At 23.8% G+C, this 19,915-nt stretch overlaps 1 protein-coding gene across 1 annotated transcript; it reads right to left on the bottom strand.

The window, feature by feature from the left end:
• Nucleotides 1–1,908: 1,908 nt before the first annotated feature.
• Nucleotides 1,909–13,789, bottom strand: LOC145840147 (AN1-type zinc finger protein 6-like). Its single transcript, XM_082947293.1, has 7 exons — nucleotides 13,728–13,789; nucleotides 13,317–13,469; nucleotides 12,393–12,429; nucleotides 11,926–11,997; nucleotides 8,752–8,854; nucleotides 4,941–5,046; nucleotides 1,909–3,432 (listed from the first exon to the last, which is right to left on the bottom strand). The coding sequence occupies exons 2-7, from the start codon at nucleotides 13,465–13,467 to the stop codon at nucleotides 3,284–3,286; spliced, it is 618 nt and encodes a 205-aa protein (XP_082803419.1). The 5' UTR covers nucleotides 13,468–13,469; nucleotides 13,728–13,789; the 3' UTR covers nucleotides 1,909–3,283.
• Between the last annotated feature and the right edge of the window lie 6,126 nt (nucleotides 13,790–19,915).

Genomic DNA, 19,915 nt, shown 5'->3' with positions numbered 1-19,915 from the left:
ACTTTGATCTAATTAGCATAAAGTTAGCTGACGAAGTTATACATTCCAAAAAAAATTAGTTCAAAAGTATTATGTATGTAAATACTTTTGTTTTACCTTAATTTTTATATACTGTACTTAGTATACTTAAATTTAATCTTAAAACGTTTTCAAATAAAATTCCATAGAAGATCCAAAGCATAGAAGTTTTTATTAAGATTTTAATTTACTACTAAAACAATTAAAAAAAAAAGACAACATACCATTTATCAACTTGTTTACTACTTAATTGAGCAACTTTATTTTTTAAGCAATTGTTATTTAACTTGCAAAACAAAAACTATTCGATTTTTTTTCTACTAACTTTATTAGTCCTTATTTTAAACTTACAAAGTTTTTGAAAAAAACTTTTATCAAATATTGGCTTAATTGATCAAAATTGTTTTGTAAATGTAATTTACTTACACTTTTTATTCTACGTTTTTGTTTTATTAACAAGTTCTACAAATAAATGAATATGTTATGCTTGTTAGGACTTTTTATTAACGTAATAAGATTTTTATCCCTTTGATTAAAAACATTTATTGTAAAAGAACAAAATTAGTGAAAAATGTTTAGTTAAACAAGTTTATAAAATAAGTTGTATATAAGGCTATCTATCAAAATAACTTTTAAATTGTTGTGATGTAAAATGTAAATAAGTTTAAGTATTAAGTCTAAAAAAAATTCATACTTTAAAATCTTTACAACAATTATTACTCTTTTTGTGACTTAAGATAAGATAATTTTAATAGTTTTGTAAAGGCAAAATTTAATTTACTACATATTAATACCTAACACCGATTGATAATTTTTGGAGGATTAATAATGTTTTTTGTTGTTATTATCATTTAAAATAAAGATTTTTAAAGAGAATAGTCACAAAACATTAATAACACATAATAATATGTTGTTTAATAAAAAATATCAAACTTTGATATTATAACAGATTTATATAAACTGAAATACAAACCTATTTTTAATTGAAAAATTTTACGTATTATATTTTATAAAATTGTGCTCCTTTTGTAAAAACTGAAAATATGCTTCAAAATGTACTAAATTAGTTTTGTTGTAAATATTTTAAGATAATTGGTAGTGTAAATTTTTCTAATTTATATCCATAGAGGTAACAGTTTGTGATAAAAAGCTAAGCAATAGAGTAATAAATTATTTATATGGTCGGTTCGATATACTAAATTTCGTATCTTAGGTAAAATTTTTGGTAGTTATAGCTAATTTAAAGTTTTTATAAAACTACTTTGAATAAGATAGTTTAAAATTATTATGTTGTACAAACTGAATAAGTTGGAGGCTACAATATTTTTTACTTAATTGAAATAAATATTCGTAACTTTTATTAAGCTTAAATTAATTAATATAACTTTTTGAACTAGCCAGCAAAATTTAAGTAAAGAACTTTGAAAAAAAACATAAAACTTTAAAGAATTAATAATTTAATTTGTATTAAATCATTTTATTTAAGAGTATTAATAATTTTAGTACTGCTGCTTAAGTGTTTACTTAAACCTCTTTTATTCTGTTTTACAAAATAGTAAAAACTTTTTTTTTTATCTTAATTAAAACAATTTTTTTTACAAGTTATAATCATGTTAAAAAACTAGCTCTAAATCCGTTTACCTTCAATTTTTTTCTTTCAAACTTATGTTTATGAACAAGCTTAATTATAGTTTTTGAAAATTTATCATTACCCAACAAATCAGGTTTTTATTAGTTTTGGTAAATTCGTACAGCATACATTGTTCTGAATCATTTTTATATCAAAATAACTGTTCATTACTCAATATTAAGTTTTAGTTCAGTTTCAACTAAATTAAATAACTTTTTTTTTATACATTTATATAAACTTGTTATAACTTGAAATAAGAATTTTATAAATGTTTTCTTTATTTTCATGGAAGCTGTATCATTAAAAACATAACTGAAAAAACACAACAAAATAAAGTGAAATCCATCACCTCGTACGCTATCCTTTCAAATTTACAATTAAAAACCACTTACACAACCATATTCGTTTTTGTGATGCAACAACTGCCAGCAAATGGTTCTTAAAATATCAACCTTTTCATATTCAACACAAGCTCCATGGTAATGATAAACAAAGGAGCCGGTCCGCGACAAAACAACCACACACACAAAATCTAAAATGAAAAATAAAATTGCAGAAAGAGAGTAAATTAATTATTGAAGCAGAAAATTTAGTAAACGAACAACCGTAGAGTGGGACATGAAGAGAGTAAAATGAAAGAGAATTTAAACGACGCCGTGCGCACGACATGATAAAAAACTTCACGAGAAAAATAGTGCACACAAAAACAAAGTTTTAGCAATTTGAAATTCAAGCAAAAAAAAGTATTAAAAATTAATTAATTGTAGTTACGTCTAAGTTTTCATTGTGAATACTTTTATTTAACAGTAAAAATAGTTAAATTAATAGAGTTTTTCTTAATTTATAAAACTGTTTGCCACAACCCAAAGTTAACTTTAGTAATGTGACGTAATATTTCAAGAGGTAACCGACCGCAAAAGAAAAGAAAAGAGAAAAAAATCAACAACAAAAACTGCCTGATGCACAATAACAACTTTATATTGTCCAGACTTTAAAACATCATTTATAAAATACTGTTGGCTGATGTTGTTTTTAAAATGATCATACTTAATACAAACTCATAAGAAAATTCGATTAAAGAAATACTAAAACTAAGAACAAAAAAACCACAGGAAATAAATGTAAAACTATTTTAGGTGGGTTAAAACTAATTGTTTAATTATTTTACTGAAAATAAAATTTGATTATCAACTATTCTCGAATAAATATTTTTTATAAAACGACAATTTTTTTTTGTTTGATATAAAGACCAAAAGCGCTTCAGAGCACAACAAAAAGTAATTTAAACTTTAAATATAAGAGGCAATAAATGTTTAAAAACGAAATTCAAAATACACACAGCCTTGCCAAAATATCAAGAAACTATTAATTAATCTTTCACTAGAATTATAAACTATTTTAAATTGTTAAAATATATCAATTTAGTATGCAAATGATGCTTTCATATTTTAAACTACTTACAAACTAATTTTTATTAAAACATTTTTATTGACTTTTATACTATTTTTTTTAATACTAATATTTTGACAAAGTGGCAGGCTTGAGAAATAGATTATAAAAAACTTTGAGCTTAGTCATTTAAGATCCTTTATTGCTTTAGTATACATTCACCCTTTTTTTCGTTTCTTGGCAAAATTAAATTTTGTTGAACTTTTCACCGACGACTTGAGGGTTTTCTTTTCTTATTTTCGCTTGAGCATCAGACTTGTAGTCGAACTGGCAATCGTGCTGGTCAGTGTATCTGTGAGCACTGCAAAATATCTTTCCGCATCTGCACTCGAATCCTGAGTAAAAAAAAATACTTTATATATTTCTCAGTTTGAATTAATAAATAGTTTTCATACCATAAATTTTGTGCTTACGTGTAATATTTTATTATTTATCTGTACTTTATATATGTTGTGATTTTAAATTATATGTATTAAAAAAAATTCAGTACACCATCAAATGGATTTTATGTTGATAACAAAGTAACTTTCTTTAAACTTAATTTTTGTATGTTAAAAGCAAACTTTTTCATTACTTTAAATCACATGACTTAATCTGCTTTTAATTTAATAATTCAAAACACCAAATAGGTAAAACTCATCTGCCATATGCATAATCCTATAAAAATAAAGTATTTTTCTGGTTACAAAATTGGATTTTTGATTATAAAGTTTACTATATAGATAGTTTGTGAAAATACTTGAAAAGCTGCCCGTTATAATTCTGCCACCATTTTATAAACACTAGTTTTAAAATAAATGCTATTCGAAAAAGTAACAGCAATTTACTTACAGAGTTATAAACACTACTAAATGTTTTAAACGCTATAATAAAGTTGCTAAATATACATTACTGAGTAACGCGTGCCATTTAAAAATACTTTCAAGTTCACACACATACAAGTAAATAAATTACATCAAATGACAACGTTTGGTAATGTTGCACGTCATTATGAAACACATACATTGTCATATGTGTACATGTATTTGTTTATACAGAAAAACATATTATCAAGTACTAGTTAATATGTTGAAAAATACTATTACATTATAGAAAAAATATACCACAATAAAATAAAAGAAACTTATTCAAACTTGTTTGTTTTCGCACGTAAGCAAAAACATAAATTCAGTGTTGGATTGTTAACCAAGTGGTAGATGAAAAAGTACAATAATTTAAAAATTGTGATCAAAAATATTAGTTTTTTGACTGATTTAATTATTGAGGATATAATTCAAAACTTTTAACTAAGTTTCTTTTGAAGTTGAGTCTGTGAATTCTGTAAAATTTGCTGTACTACGGTTTCATAGTACTTACGGATCTAGTTTTGTTTTAAACGATAAAAGTTTAATTCCAAGTTAAAACTATAAAACATTAAACTAAAGGTAAGCAGCTAAAGGCATTGTTTTATAATGTAATTATAAAGTATGTGGTTAGTACTTATATAATATAAATATCATCTTTGCGTACAAAAAATCACTAATTAATAAATAATTCAATACATTTTTTTACATCGAACTTATAATCTAAATACATATTTAACAATATACAATCATAGTTTTATTGAACAGTTTATTTTAAATATCAACAGAATGAATAAAACATTCGGTTAAATTTCCTAAGTTAGGCTAATACATAAAACGTACTAAGTAAATATTACCACGACTTATATAAGGTAAGATATTTATAAACATCATGATTAATAAACACGTAACAAAAATAAAAATTTATTTTTGTTATAGGCGATAATACTCAAAAATGTGCAAAAAGTTTTAAAATATGAACAAAAATAAAAGCTACCAACCAGCTAGGCCTACTCTTTTTCTGCACATAGCACAACGAATTTTTTTAGGCTTTTTCGGATCTGCTGTAGAAGTCGATGCTTGTTCTGAGAAAACTTCTTTTCCAGCCTAAAGCATAATAAATTAAAAATTAGTATCTTTATAATATTATTTTAATCTCAGCTAAAAAGAATACATTTTATTATTCATAATTTATAAATACATCAGGAGAAAACCATTTCGTAATGCGATAATATGAACAACATCATAACATATCACATGCTATGTATTAACTGTCATTTTTTATTCCAAGCAGATTAAGTTTTACCACAAAGTAAAAAACAAACTTTACTAACTAAATGTAAACACTGAACTTAAATATTTTTACTAAAAAATTTTAAAGGACTTTATAAGTGAACTAAATTACGGATATCAAAAAAAAAAGTTGAAATGCTAATTACTTCAAGTTAACTTTTTTTATAGAATTCAATAAAATTATTTCAAATTGCTTTGTAATGAAACAGATAACATGATTGGTACTAACTTATAAAAATAAAATTCTAATGATCAAGTAATTTTTATTAACTATTTTACTTAATTAGAAACTTTTTACTCAATAAAATTTATTACTTTTTAGCATCTATCTTGACATTCTAGTTTATATCTCAATAAAATAAAATTATACTTGTATATGTTTTTCTTAATAATTTACTATGAAAAACAGTTTAACAAAGTCTTCCACAAAAATGTAGGAACATACAAATAGTTTAAATAAAACATCACTTATGTTATAGTTTGATTGTTTAAATTGCTTTCAAAGATAAGCCAGATCTTTAGTCAGTTTTTCAACAAAACAAAAATAAAAGCAAACAAAAATATTCACATGAATTAATAAACATAATTTAAAAATATACATCTGGAAATTAAAATAAAACTGACTTAAACATAAGCAGCGGAAAATAGCTCATACTTTTTGTAACACAAAAAAAAAATTAAATCGCAAAACTAAATCATAATAACTTTAGTCATTTTAGTGTGTCTTCTTAAACTGTATAAATTTATGTTAAAAAGATTGTAAATTTATATCTAAATTGTGTGCGTTTTAATTATATTTTTTATTACACTGAAGACTTCGCTTATTTTTGAAAACCAGTTAAACGTACTGTTTTATTTAAACAATATATGTCTCTAAAACAAACTAATAATCTAAATTTAAGTTTATATATTTTACACTTTGACTTTTCCAAAAATATAATACAATTAATACTAGTGGTGACCCGTTATTAGTTCATTAGGATCTAGCTTAAACATTGTTATTTCTCAAAACTTTCTGTTTTTCTTCTAACGTTTTTGAATATTAAAAAAACTGCATCTAAAAATATAAACCACAATAAAAGTAGTTTATGTTCTTCTGAAACCTGTGACATTAACGGATTTTTAACACAATTAAGATTGAATTTTTTTAATATACACAGAGATGTATAAATCACAAGAAAATAATAACAAATGTTTTTTTTTGTGCTTTGTTTTCTAAAACTTTTAATTTTTTTAATTTGAAATCAATCTGCTTCCTAATTGCATCTAACTTTAATTTTATTAATTTATATTTGGTCATTATAAACATTTAATAAATAAAATATACATTAAACCAAGTTCCTGTGGCTTTTATTACCTTTACTGTTGTTTAATTTATCGATTCAATAATTAATGTTTGTTGCTTTACTTTTTACTCACAATAGAATACATACTACTCTTTTTAAATTAAAGCGCTTTACTGCTTTTTCGAAACATAAAGAATAAATTATCTAACTTTGTAGTATAAATTAAATAGCTAATCCTAATGTTCATATATATTGTGACGTAATTATTAGATATTTATTTCAATAATTAGCAACCAGTGAATTATATGAATTAGTAATTCATTTCATGTAAGTAGTTAATATTATGATTTGTTAATTTTTGTGTATTTTAATTTACTTTATTTAATTTAGACTTAAAAATCAAAAATATTATATAGTTTTATAACAGTCGGATTTAACATTAAGTATTTTACTATTATTAACGATGAACCTCTAAAAATCTATAGCAATTATTTTTATTTTAGTGAACACATGTATACAACTACTTTAGCTTCTATTCTTTCCTTACAGTATTTATTTTTTTGAGCTCAGTTGAAGTGTGTTAATCCCTTAACACACAGAAACATATGTCAGTGTAATAAAAGAAGGATACTGTACAATTTGTTATTATGATATATTCCAGTGAACTTGTTTCATTAGGATCTTTTGTTAACAAACACTCATGTTTATATTTTGTATAGTTAAACCACATGATATTTTTTTTAACTCATTTACCAAAACTAAATATATTTTGAACCGAAAAAAATTATTGGTTTACACCAGGGGCGACACATGATTTTATGTCACAGGTTTCAGAACAACATAAACTACGTCAAATGTTGTTTTTTATTTTTAGATGCAGTTTTTGTTAATATTCAACAACGTTAAACGACAACAGAAAGTTTTGAGCAATAACAATATTTAAGTATACTTTAAAGATTTTAACTTATTGTTATTGAAAAGTTGTGATATGTGGTAAAATTGTATGTTGACTCATTTTCAATATAAAATCAATACTGTTACAAATATTTTTTAAGTATAATAAATTATATTTCTCGATACTATACATTTAACTTTAACCTTAAAAAACTCAAATATTGAGGCTTCTTTAGCACTCTACCAGAAACTAATAGTAAAAGTTATTTTAGGGTATCAATACATTCAAAGAAAAGTTGATGACTGATTTTTAAATTGTGATTTATTAGTTTTAGAGACCACAATATTTTATAAAAAAATAAGCTAATAGTTTAAACCAGATTGTACAAGTTATAAAATAGCTTTGTATGTTTAAAAAAGATATGACTTAGTCAAAGCTTTGACTACCTACAGCTCATCAAGCAAAAATATCTAGTCAAGGATGTAATTTTAGTTAACAAACAACACAAAACAACATGTTTAAAACAACCATTGTAAAATTTTTTATGAACAGTAATGACAAATATGTTAATATTTAATTGCGAGTGAATAACTAGGACTAAAATCGTCTTTTAACTGAAAACAGAATAAATATATTTTTTATATCTATTCAAAATTAAAGTCAAGAAGAGAACACTTCAAATTTTATCATAAACTCTGTCTAGAACTAAAATAACAGCAAACCAACATGATATTGCTAGTTACTTATTCTTAAAAACTGTACACTTTAAAACTAAAAGATTAAGTATATTTAATTTGAATTTGAAATATTTTTGTATTGTAACTAAGTGTAAATGCTTTGTAGATACAAAATCACATTATATAAGAAACAAAACTTTTTAATAATTAATTTTTAATGATGAATGATTAAAAAAACTTTAAAAAAAGTTTTATAAACTGAGTTTAACTGCTTTTATTGAAGTTTTATGATAATATATAACTTTTTAAAGAACATTGATTTATATTAACCTTATAAAAAGCTTATTAGTTATATACATCAAAATTGAAAATTTAGACTTTAAACTAGTTAAAAACAACACTTAAAATTGTTCTTATTTTGTTTTAACAACATTTTTTTTTCATTTGATACAAAATTATATCTGATAAGCATTTGTAAGAAGTTAAAACTTAAAAACATTTTATAATCAATTTAAATCTTTTTTGCTTCTCACCACCCTAGCCTAAGGTATACTGTTACAATAAATTCATATAATTACTATAGAAGTAATTTTAAATACGTTTAAATTACAAGACTTTAATACTTAAACAGTAAAAAAAATATATTATAATAACTAGAAACCTTAGAAGAAACTGAAGTAGTGAGACTGGTTGCTGGGTTTGCTGCTTGAGGAATTGATAGCAAGTTTGAAGATGTTTTCAACGAAGGTTTGGTTGTTGGCGAGCTATAGTCAAAAATATCGTTATTAATTTATTGAAAGTCTTTAAGTTTTGGTATCTAAGATTCTGAACATAAGTATAAAAAATTATTTTCTAATTTACATAAACCTTAGTTAAACTTTTAACTATAATTCTTCAGTAAGTTGTAACACAGAACGAGTATCAGGTTTAGATAATTTTACTTCTTTTAGTGTCTAATACTTTAATTCTTAGAACTAAAAGCTAATCTTAGCATACTAGTGTTTTGCAATAAAAAGCTTGTTTAATTTGTAATGTTAAAAAAATTATTTAATTTTTTTTTTCTTGCAAGTTGCAAATTAATTGAGCCTAACTATCTACAATCTTTTCATCAATATTTATCTAAAATACATCAACATCAACTCGTCATTGACTGTAAGAATCTTCTACTTTTACGAAAAATATTCAGTTTTTAAGCAACATTAAACTGAAGTAACCACACTTTCAGCTAGAATTTATTTGTGGTATAAAATTCTTTTAGCTTAAAGGTTACCATAGTTTTGTCATAACACTAAAAAAGTTTACAAAAAAAACCTCTAGGGATCTACTTATTGTATACTGTATAGTATATGAATTACGAGAAATAAATCAAAATTGAAAATTGACTTCAGTTCAACCTCAAAATTTTAAAATAATTTAAAAAAGCACTTTCAACAACGCATTGTAATAAAATACTTGTACCTATATGTCATGTTTTTTATCAACATCTTTTCTAAAACTACTTTTGGTAAATCAATTTAAACAACACTTGTTACGTCTGCTGCAAAACTAAGTAAGACTTGAGGGGACCTACTTGTTTTTTACAAAGTTAGTCTTGTTTTGTAGAATTTGGTAATCAGAAAAGTAGACTTCGTGACATAAGGGATCAAATTGAGTAAGTTAAATAGGTTACCTTTGGAATATCAAAATTATTAGGTGAATAAAAGTTAATTCATAAAAACTCCATTCTCATATAATCATTAGCTTATCTCTTAAAAAATTGATAGTATATTTTCTATAAATAGAAAAATACTAAAGTTTAAACGTTCATCTTTTTTTTAGAATTTAAGGGGTGAGTTTTTTTGACTATTAAACAAACACATTCAAAAAAATTGAAGTTTTCAGCGCAAAAAATAAATATCAAGTTGTTAAATTTCATGAAAGTTTTCATTGAAATAATTACTGTCTATACCTTTGTGTACTTATCTTTTTTTAATTAATTATTTCTTGAAACTTAAATGTAATGTTTCCTTCATATAAAAAGTAACTTATATAAGTTCATAATTTAAGCTTTCATATATAAATCAATGTTAGTTTTTGTAAAAAAAATTACCTGACACCCAATTATGTACTTAATTTTATTTAAGTTTTAAATTAAGTCATAATAACCATTTATATATCTTTTTTTTGATGTTTTCGTTATGTTGTTGTTTAGAAAAAATAAAAGTATTACAATAATGTGAATGATAGGCACCTTTTAAAGTATAAACAAACTTTATTAGCCTACTTGACGAACAAAACTTTGAAGTCTTACATTTTTAATTACTAGTATATGTAATTAATTAGAGAAAATAAGTTTTGTAATGCTTTCAGTAATAATACTGCCTAAAAAAGTATAAAACTACTTAAAGTAATGCTGCCTTTAATTTATATAAATTAGTTTTTAGATTTTTTTATTATAATAAAAACTTAATAAAAAGTTTTTGTTGTTTTTGTATTCCAATCAAACAGCTTGCTTTGTTTAAACTTTGTATAAGAAAACATATTTGATAACTATTGTTTAAAACATTTAAAACTAATAATACAATTTTAATCAAACAACAATTGCTTTAAAACTTAACATAAAAAAGTACATATATATCTTAACAAATAAAAAAATACTTATAAATTTTAAATTAGTTAACTATTAAAAAATAAACTTTAAAATTGTTTTTAAAATTTAAGCTTCATTATTCAAAAATATTTATTCAAAATAGTAACAAACTAAGGCGTTTTAGTGGAATGCTTAAAATGCAGCCACTATTGGCTTATAATGAGCAAACAGCTAGTTGGTGATAAAAAACACAGACTTGAGAGAGGTATGACTATATATTACATAAGTACTAAACTAGTGCTTATTTTTGTTTGAAATCATTTTAGACCTATTTTAAGATTTAGAATGCATATTTTTCGACCATAATATTGTCATGGGAAAATAAATATAATTAATTAATAAATTTTTAAGATAAATTCCAATTTATTTTTAAAGAAAAAACCTAAACATTTTTATTGGTATAGAAAACATGTGAAAACCAGATTAATAATTATCTTTTAATTCACATAATTATGACTAATATTTTTATTTTCATACTAAGAAAAATTTTTAAAAACTGTAAAACAAGTTTATAACAATTAAGCAGTTAGATAACATATTAACGTACTAAAACTTAGTTAAATTTGAAAAATTGAGAAACAATAATTTATAAAACTCATAAGTTCTCAGTATACTTTAATTAATTTTTATTCATCAGGCATTATTACGACAAAAAAAATTAATGGATCGAAATAATTAAAATGAAGATGGCTTTTATAAATAAATAAATTTTTAGAAAAAAGAAATATCATTTAACTCAAAGATATAATCAGTTATGTAATTTGTTTACTGATAAACTTTGTATGGCATTTTTTAAAGTAAATTTCCTATGAAGTTAAAAAGGTATTAAAAATGTGACGTTTTAGTCTAATGACTAGAATTAAAAAAAAAAACATTAATGACTTATTACATCAAAATTTTTAACAGAAAACAATGTTTTTATTAACTTGGTAAAAACAAAACAGTAATTTATACTTATGTAATTTGAATCTATAGAATACTCAATAGTTAATTCCTAGGTATTAAGAAAACTAGTTTGTATTTTATAAGGTTTTTACTTCATTTTTATAAAATCTAAATGTTCTTACTTAATAACTAATATAAATTCACTTTCTTTAAGAAACTACTATTCCTTTTTTAAATGAATCTCAAACTTTAAAAGGTGCTCTTTAATGTTTTTTAAGTATTTATTTTACTTATTTTGAACTTTTTTTTAATAAACTAAACCTGATAGTTGTGTTGGAGGAGATTTTGCTTACATCATGCGATAGTGTTGACTCCTTTTTGCTTGTTTGGGAACTAAAGAAATGAATAAAAAATTATATATTTCCAAACAGTGTTGGTAATTAATACAAAATTACTGAAAAAAAACTATCAATGAAAACAAATGAAATTAAGAAGAAATAAGAATTTTAAGAAGTTTACCCAAGAACATATATGGACATAAAAAGTTTGTAAACCTTGATTAAACAAATTTTTAGTTCAAAAATTACCATCATTGTCAAATAATATGGTAAGCGATTTGTATATCGTTTACAGTATTTAAAACAAGGTAACGAGGAGTTTCAGTAAAGTTAGTAACACTTAAATATTTTAACTAAACAAATTTACAAATTGTAACTATTAAAAAATATTACAAATGGTTAAACTTTGATGTTAAACCAAAATTTAATGATATAAAGAATCAAAGCTACCTTAACACTGACGAAACGTCTTTGTTGTTCAGGGGACCTATAAAAAAATAATCATATTTTAAATTAAAATAAATAAAAAGTTAAAAAACAAAAAAAAATCGAACTCTTTGTTTAATATTCAACCTTATTTCCAAACGAAAATTCTTACTTAAAATTCAATTATATGTTTAGTAGATAATTATTTTGTAAGGTGAAAGTACTTTAAAACTTAAAACAAGTAACAAAATAAAATAAAATTTCTGTATGTTGTATTTAAAACTTTATAAACACAGCCATTTAAAAAAAATATAATAAGATATTGATCATATTTTTAACTTGAAATATTGTAAAAATAAGAGAAAAGCTTCAACTAAAGTCGATGCTTTAATCTCAAATGTTTAATATTTTGTCAGAGCTGTAAAAACTTTTAAAATATAAGAACATAAATACCACTTGTAATTTTAATAAGAAAGTTTTAAGCAAACATGCTGAAACATAAAAAGTTATGCAAATTCAATAAAAAAAATTAATAGCTTATTTAATAAAAACTATTCAAATAAACTAAAAAAAATTCACGTTACAACTAAGTTTTATTTGTTAATATAAAAGTTATACTATTTTCAAAGTTTAAACTCAGTCAATAAAGTCATGAAAGGTTTTCTGACCATTTTGCAGAAAAAAAAACTGACAAGTGGCAAATGTTAATAAATACATAATGCATTACCACTTTTTATTTAGATTAAAAATATTTCTATAAAAAGCTAAGAAAAACTTTCATGATTTTCTTGATCAAGTGGTAAACATGCTCAGAGATTTTAATAATTTTAAAACATATTTTAGTTATTGAACTAAAAATTGGAACTAAATCTCTTTTAATCTGATTTTAAACTGAAACTGGTATTCACAAAACTAAGCACTATGTAAGTATACAAACTAATATGATACCAGAAAAGCTATTCCCATTATTCTTCTTCAGAGTCTTCTTGTAGCAAACAGAGCACATACCCTCCATTTTTGGTCCTGCATAAAAGCCACATCCTTCTCTGCATAACTCTGATGCACTACTTTGCTGACTTGTTTCATTTGCACTGTCCATATCTAAGAAATGATTTTAAAGTTTATAAATTCAAAATGTACTCTTAGTAGTTGTTTCTCAATGAAACTACAAAAAAAAATTATAAAAACACTTGTATTACAAACAAAGATTTAAATGTTATACTTTATAAAAGTGAAATTTTATAACAAATACTGAAATGTTATGTTGCTATACAGAAAGTAAAATACCTTTATTATTATTTATTGATCTGGAACTACAATATGAACTACATACACAAGTTTTTTTTATAAAATACTCACCTGTTATTTCTCACTCAGATTCAAACTTTGAAGCTAATATGTATAGTTAAATAATTTAACCTGTAAATTAGAAATTTAACTTATTTCATTAATAAGAGTCTATAGATTCTTAAAACTTTTAAAATATTTAGTCTAAGTAAGGAAATCTTCAGAATATGATATTTTTATTAAAAATAAAACTAAAAGAGCATTTTGATCTTTAAAAGTTAATTTTAATTGGAGGACTCTGAACTTAAGTATTAAATTATTTTTAAAAATATGTGAATGAAGTTTAAAGTTTGTATGGAATATATTTTTTTATACTAAAATTTTCACATCTAATTCTTAACAAGTTCTTGAATGAGTTTAAGAAATTTAAAAAAAAAAAATCTATTTTCTAAGGAATTTATGAAATTCCTAAAATGTTACTTTAATTTGTGCAAAATTTTAAAATTAAATTTTAAGCAAAATTTTATAAGTTGATAAATTTTTTAAGTTGATAAATATTTTTTTTAAAGTAACTTTTACATGAGGAGTCTTTTAAGAAAGTTCAAATAAAAATTTACCATGAAAAAATAAAAATTAAGTAGATTGTATTGTTTTATAACTTCATAATTTGTTTAACTCTACTGGTTGACAAAAAGTCAAAAAAAATTAATTAGCTCTTTAAATAAAAATTATACTCAGTTTAGAGTAAGAATAATTAATATTAGAACATTAGTTTGCAACAACTTAAGTTTTTTATGGTAAAAAAAGTTTTAGAAAGTGAAATATATTAATAAAGGTTGTTAGTACAATCATTTTTAAAAACTTGGATATCCTTTACCATTAAAAAAAACTTCAACTGCATGTATGCTATACCTTATTAGCCAGAAACAAGTGTTGAGACACTAGAAGCATTTTAGTTTTTATTTCTGTAAAAAAAATATTTGTTTTGTACCATATTAGTTTAGTTTATTGAATGACAAAACATACGCTCAAAATGTTTAGTCCTAGGACCTGGTGCACAAAAAACATTTTGGTTATCAAGTTGCACACCTCTTGGATACCTATGTGTTTACCTCTAGAGATTGATCTAGCAACGTTCAACTCAGATAGTCTTTAAAGCTGTAGCCATTAGGCCACACAGATTTAATACTATAATTAAAAAATTTAACTGTTGGCTTGAATCTTTTTCAACATAAATAATTATATTAACAAAACATTACTCAATTGGAATTCTTTTTTAGCAGTACTGACTTAACTTTTTAAAGAACATCAACCACTTTTAGTTAGAAAATTGTTGAAGCTATCTACTAAACTTATATATGTTATAATAGGCTGAGTTTGTACTATTAAAATTATTTCAGAGAGAGATAACTAAATATTTTTAAAATTAATTGTTAACTTAAATAGAAAAGATCCTGTTAAGTATAATTAAAACTATTAATGTTTAAAAACATTAAAATACTTTATTTTGAGGTCTTTAATTTAATTCATTCAAATTAATTATGCTTAACAAGAACTAATACTTCTAAATTTGGACAGACATATAAACTGTTTTATTATTTTGGTATGAATGCACAAATGAATCAGCACAATTCAACAAACTAAATATAGATAGTAAAGTTATAGTAGTATTTTAGAAAGTAACCGAGCAGGGCCTTATTGTTGATAGAAAACAAACTTCATTTTTGTATTTTTGAGTAAAAAAGTAGTTGATAAACTACTACAGGCATTGTTTTTTTAAATAAATCTTAAAATGATTTTATTTGATAAAATACGTTGTTTTATGTGGTTATTTTCAGCCTTATATCTATTTTTATAGGACTGTTTATAACTTAAATTTACAAACAGCCTAACTAAACAGCTATGATAATTTGGAATATTAAAAAAACTATCAAACGAAAATTTAATAAAAAGACCATGTAAATATTTTGAAGCTTAAATTGTTGGAAAAATTTTTTAAACTGGTCACGTAGAAGTTTCATAAACAATATCAAAACTAAAAATGCAATAAATAAAGTAAATATCTTTAATTTTTTTGGCAAATTTTTCGACTTGAGTTATTATCTTTTTTGAATAACTGTTTTAAAATAGTTTAGCACATTTTCACTGCTGCTTTGGTTCTTGTTGTAATTTTAAAACCAAATCTTTAAAATAAATTAACCTTAGCACTGTAAAATTACAACTTAAAGCTAAACTGTAAAACATTTATCTTAATAATGTTTTGTGTTTGGAAAACTATTTAATACTGAGACTAAGACTTCCATTGTTTAAGATTCAGGTTATTTAGTATTTTACATAGAGTCATAAAACGTTGCAGAAAAAATTTAGTTGCAAAATTTAAATTATTTATAAAAAAAATCTTTAATTAGTTAATTTTTGCAACTAAAATGTGTTTTATTTAACCTACAAATAGGCTACATAACTTTTTATAATCTCATTACTTCTTTAAACCTCTTCTTAAATAATAATTATTAAAAACTTTAAAAATATTTTTGACACGTTTAAAGAAATTTAAGTTATTTTAAATCACTGCACTTATCAACTACTTAGGTCTAACTTCTATAAAAACTACCTTTTAATACTTCGGTTTACAAAATAGTAGTTTTGTTTTTGCCGCAGTTGCCTTAGTTTGAGTTTTTAGATATCGAGAATTTATAAATGATGCTGTTGTTGGACATCAACGTGAAGGTCTTATTACTTTCACGTCGATTGCCTTAAAATCGAACTCATTTAAGGTTATTTTTTTAAAAAGTTTCGTTGTTTTTTTAAATCACAACATTCATTCCTATAAATATCACTTTAAATTGAAAATATTTAACAACCGCTAGTTGACACATTTCGTTTTGAAAGCAATATAAAATCAACCACCGATCACGCCGGGTTTTCATGCTTTAATCAGCATGATACATCATACAATCTTGTTGTAATCTTGTTGTACAAGTCTTGACCAGGTGATGTTATGTAAGAAAAACGTATAAAAACAGCCGAGCGAACGAGAAGTGAGATCATTTTGATTTCGACGTTATCAAGAAGCACCACTACGCCAGTTTCCAGTCCGAAGCGACAGTCGCCATTTTGAAATTACAACGTCAATCGAAGTTCTCAAATCTTATCTAAACTCATTACGTCACAATCAGTGATTGTGGCCGCACAAGCACTTCAACTTAATCAATCACAGCGCTTTTTTGAATGATTCTAATTTAATTACGTCGACGAGGCGCATAGCTCAAATTGAGGTTTGCGTGTCTTTAATTTCATAACTTATAAATATCGGGGCGTCGAACTCGACTTGAGTTTGTAACGTGCCTTTGAATTATAGCGTATAGCTAAGTCATTTGATATATTAATTCCTAACGAAACCATTACTTGTGGTAATATTCTGATTAAGTCTTTGTTTAGCAACCCAACACTCAAAATAGTGCACATTTATTTTAGAAGTATTTCTTTGTTTAAGTTTAAACTTTATTTCGCTTTATCGCACGATCACAATTCAACGACCAAGACCAAGAGAACGTGCTCAGCCCAATCCTTCGAGGTAAACCATCAACGGAGACTGAGCAAACAACCACTCGTCACACCACAGTGAAACAGAGCAGGAAGCATATTCATGCTCTTTTTGCTAATCTAGCTGAACTTTGCAGTTGTTTGTGTGTTACTTGTTTTTTTTTGTAAATAATAAACTAAATCTATAAAAAAACCTATTGTATCTAATCTAATTAAATGTCCTCTATTGAAAAAACCTTAAAAAAGGTTCTCAACCCCCTAGAACTCGGTCCCGCACCGAAATACTACCGCAAACCGAGAATATTTCAGAAGAATGCCCCGGAACCACTGCGAATCTAGCTCCTGTTGAGGCTGCTGAACCTGTTACAGGGTTGGCTTCAGAGGAATCTAGGTACACCGGTAACATCGGGAGCATTACGGTTACTTACACTTAAGTCTTAATAGTTAGATACATATAGTCTTGTCAAATTACATCTGAAAAACTAAAAACTTTTGAGTTGCTTTTCATTTATACCGGCTGTAATTAAAATTAAATAATTAGCCAAAAACTTGTTAGCAAATGGCAACTATAATTTAAATCAATATATAACTAATCTGAAAAATTAAAAGAAAATGATCTTTTTTTGTTCAGAACAAAACAAGCTTACATTTTCTTTAAACTGTTTAGATAATTTAAAAAATATATAATTAAAAAAACCTAAAATAAATAAAACTTATTATATTTAAGAAAAAAAGTGTTTTTCAAAGTAGCTGCACTGCAGCATATTAAAATAATCTTTTAAAATTATACACTTTTATAAAACATAATTAAACCTCTGAATACTGGCAAAAAAATACATTTTAAATCTATATAGCTTTATAAAACATATTTAAACCTCTTATTATTTTAAATAAAAAATAATAAGTTAATTGTTTTCAAAAACTTTTAAGTTACATACTATAAGCTAATATAGTAAACGCTCTGTAGTAATGCTCTCTGTTGTTTAAGAAGCAATGAAGCTAAAAAAAGTCATTAGTAAATTTAAGTAAAACTTTACTAATTTCAGTATTTTTTCAAACAAAAAACTTTGTCTACATATTGAGGAACTTTATAATGGGAATTTGGTTCAAGTAATAGTCTATTCTAGTTAAAACAAACCAAAATATTTAATCTTAGTTTTATTACAAAATTAATTTTTAAAAGTTAAGTATTTATATTGTTGTTAAAATAAAGTTTATTTAGTAAGCAAACTATACAAATAACAAACTTCAGTTAATTCGAAACATGTTTAAACTAGTAAATAAGTTCTGTTGTTAAATAAACTATTTAGGTTTTTTAACTATAGTCGATTTAAAACATTGTCAATATTTTAAACAAATCATTTTGTTAGGTCTTTTTTTAAAACTAACACTTTTGGGAAAAAAAGAGATTGTTAGTGTTAAGTAACTTTTGTAATTCTTTTTAAAAACAACATTTTAACAACCACTTCATAACTTTATCAAAGACAAGCAAAATACGTTTAACTTAGTGACTAAAAAGTCAACCCCTTCATTTGGAAACATAAAGTGAAATTACAGGTAAAAACTGTAAACCGAACTTTAATTTATTAATAAAAACTCTAACCATTGGCTTGACCTTGAAGTTCTAAAGAGTCCCTATGCCTTTTAGAAGTGCTTTCTTTACTATTTTCATTTGAGTTCGATCTTTTCATTGTTTTGACTTATAATCTGAAGTTTTAAGTCAAATATTGAATAACAAACTTATAGTAATGCTTTATATATCAAGTGTTATTAATGATATTTATAAAGTTTTCTGTGCTCTAAACTTTTTAGTATAGTTTTTATATTATATATAAAGTTGCCAATCTAACATACACAAAAAACAAATTAAGGTGTTTTTGTTTTAATTAGCTTGATAATTTTGATCCGATAGTCTTTTAGGATAAATTGGTTTAACAGAAGTATTACCTAAACACCTTAGTGTTGGTTACGAAATAATTTAAAGATATTAAAAAAACCATTGCTTGTAATTCAATTTTGACACTTATAAAGAAAATGTTTTAAATCTATAAATAAAGATTATACATATATTGAAAGTATTTCTTAGTTTAATAAAACGTAGTGTATAAGTTTTTATATTTATATTCTTTGGTTTAATATCTTTTAGATAGATTATATTTTTTTTTTACTTGTCGTAAAAAAAAGCTTTTGTATATTTATCGGGTGCTAGTTTTAATATTACAACTTTTAAGTTTGATTGTTTTTTATCATTAGAAACATTGCACTCTCACGACCTTTAATAGTAAAAAAATAGTGTATATTAAATGTTAAAAAGCTTTATTTTGTGATATATTTTAAACAGGAGTTGCATAACCATTTTTTATGTTAGGAATGCTTTTTTACTTACAAAATATTAAAACTTTTAACAACAAATCTTAAGAACTTAGCACACGTCAACTGGTTATTTAGGAATAGAACAAAATGTAAAAAAAAATTTTCATTATCTTAATAATAATTAATAAAAATATATTACGAAATTATATGGATAATTATCATATTTCTAAACATAAACCAATTAAAAAAAAAAACACAATTATAGTATTTTACACTATTGAAGATGTGTACGTACAATTTTGTTTGCTAACAACTATTATACAAGCATTGTCTCAATTTTATTATTATAACAAAACAGAGAAAAATAGTTATTTAAACATCTAAATATTATTATCAGTTTTATT

The sequence above is a fragment of the Thalia democratica genome, chromosome 7 (assembly GCF_965202585.1).
Source record: "Thalia democratica chromosome 7, ktThaDemo2.hap1.1, whole genome shotgun sequence".
Taxonomy (NCBI): Eukaryota; Metazoa; Chordata; class Thaliacea; order Salpida; family Salpidae; genus Thalia; species Thalia democratica.
This window is presented reverse-complemented; position numbering and strand designations above follow the sequence as displayed.

Excerpts from the sequence above, each read along its gene's own strand:
- LOC145840147 (XM_082947293.1), bottom strand. The coding sequence starts at position 13,467 with ATGGACAGTGCAAATGAAACAAGTCAGCAAAGTAGTGCATCAGAGTTA. Across the intron at positions 11,998-12,392 it reads GACGTTTCGTCAGTGTTAAG|TTCCCAAACAAGCAAAAAGG; the intron begins GTAGCTTTGATT and ends TCATTTCTTTAG. Across the intron at positions 5,047-8,751 it reads CTACTTCAGTTTCTTCTAAG|GCTGGAAAAGAAGTTTTCTC; the intron begins GTTTCTAGTTAT and ends ATTATGCTTTAG.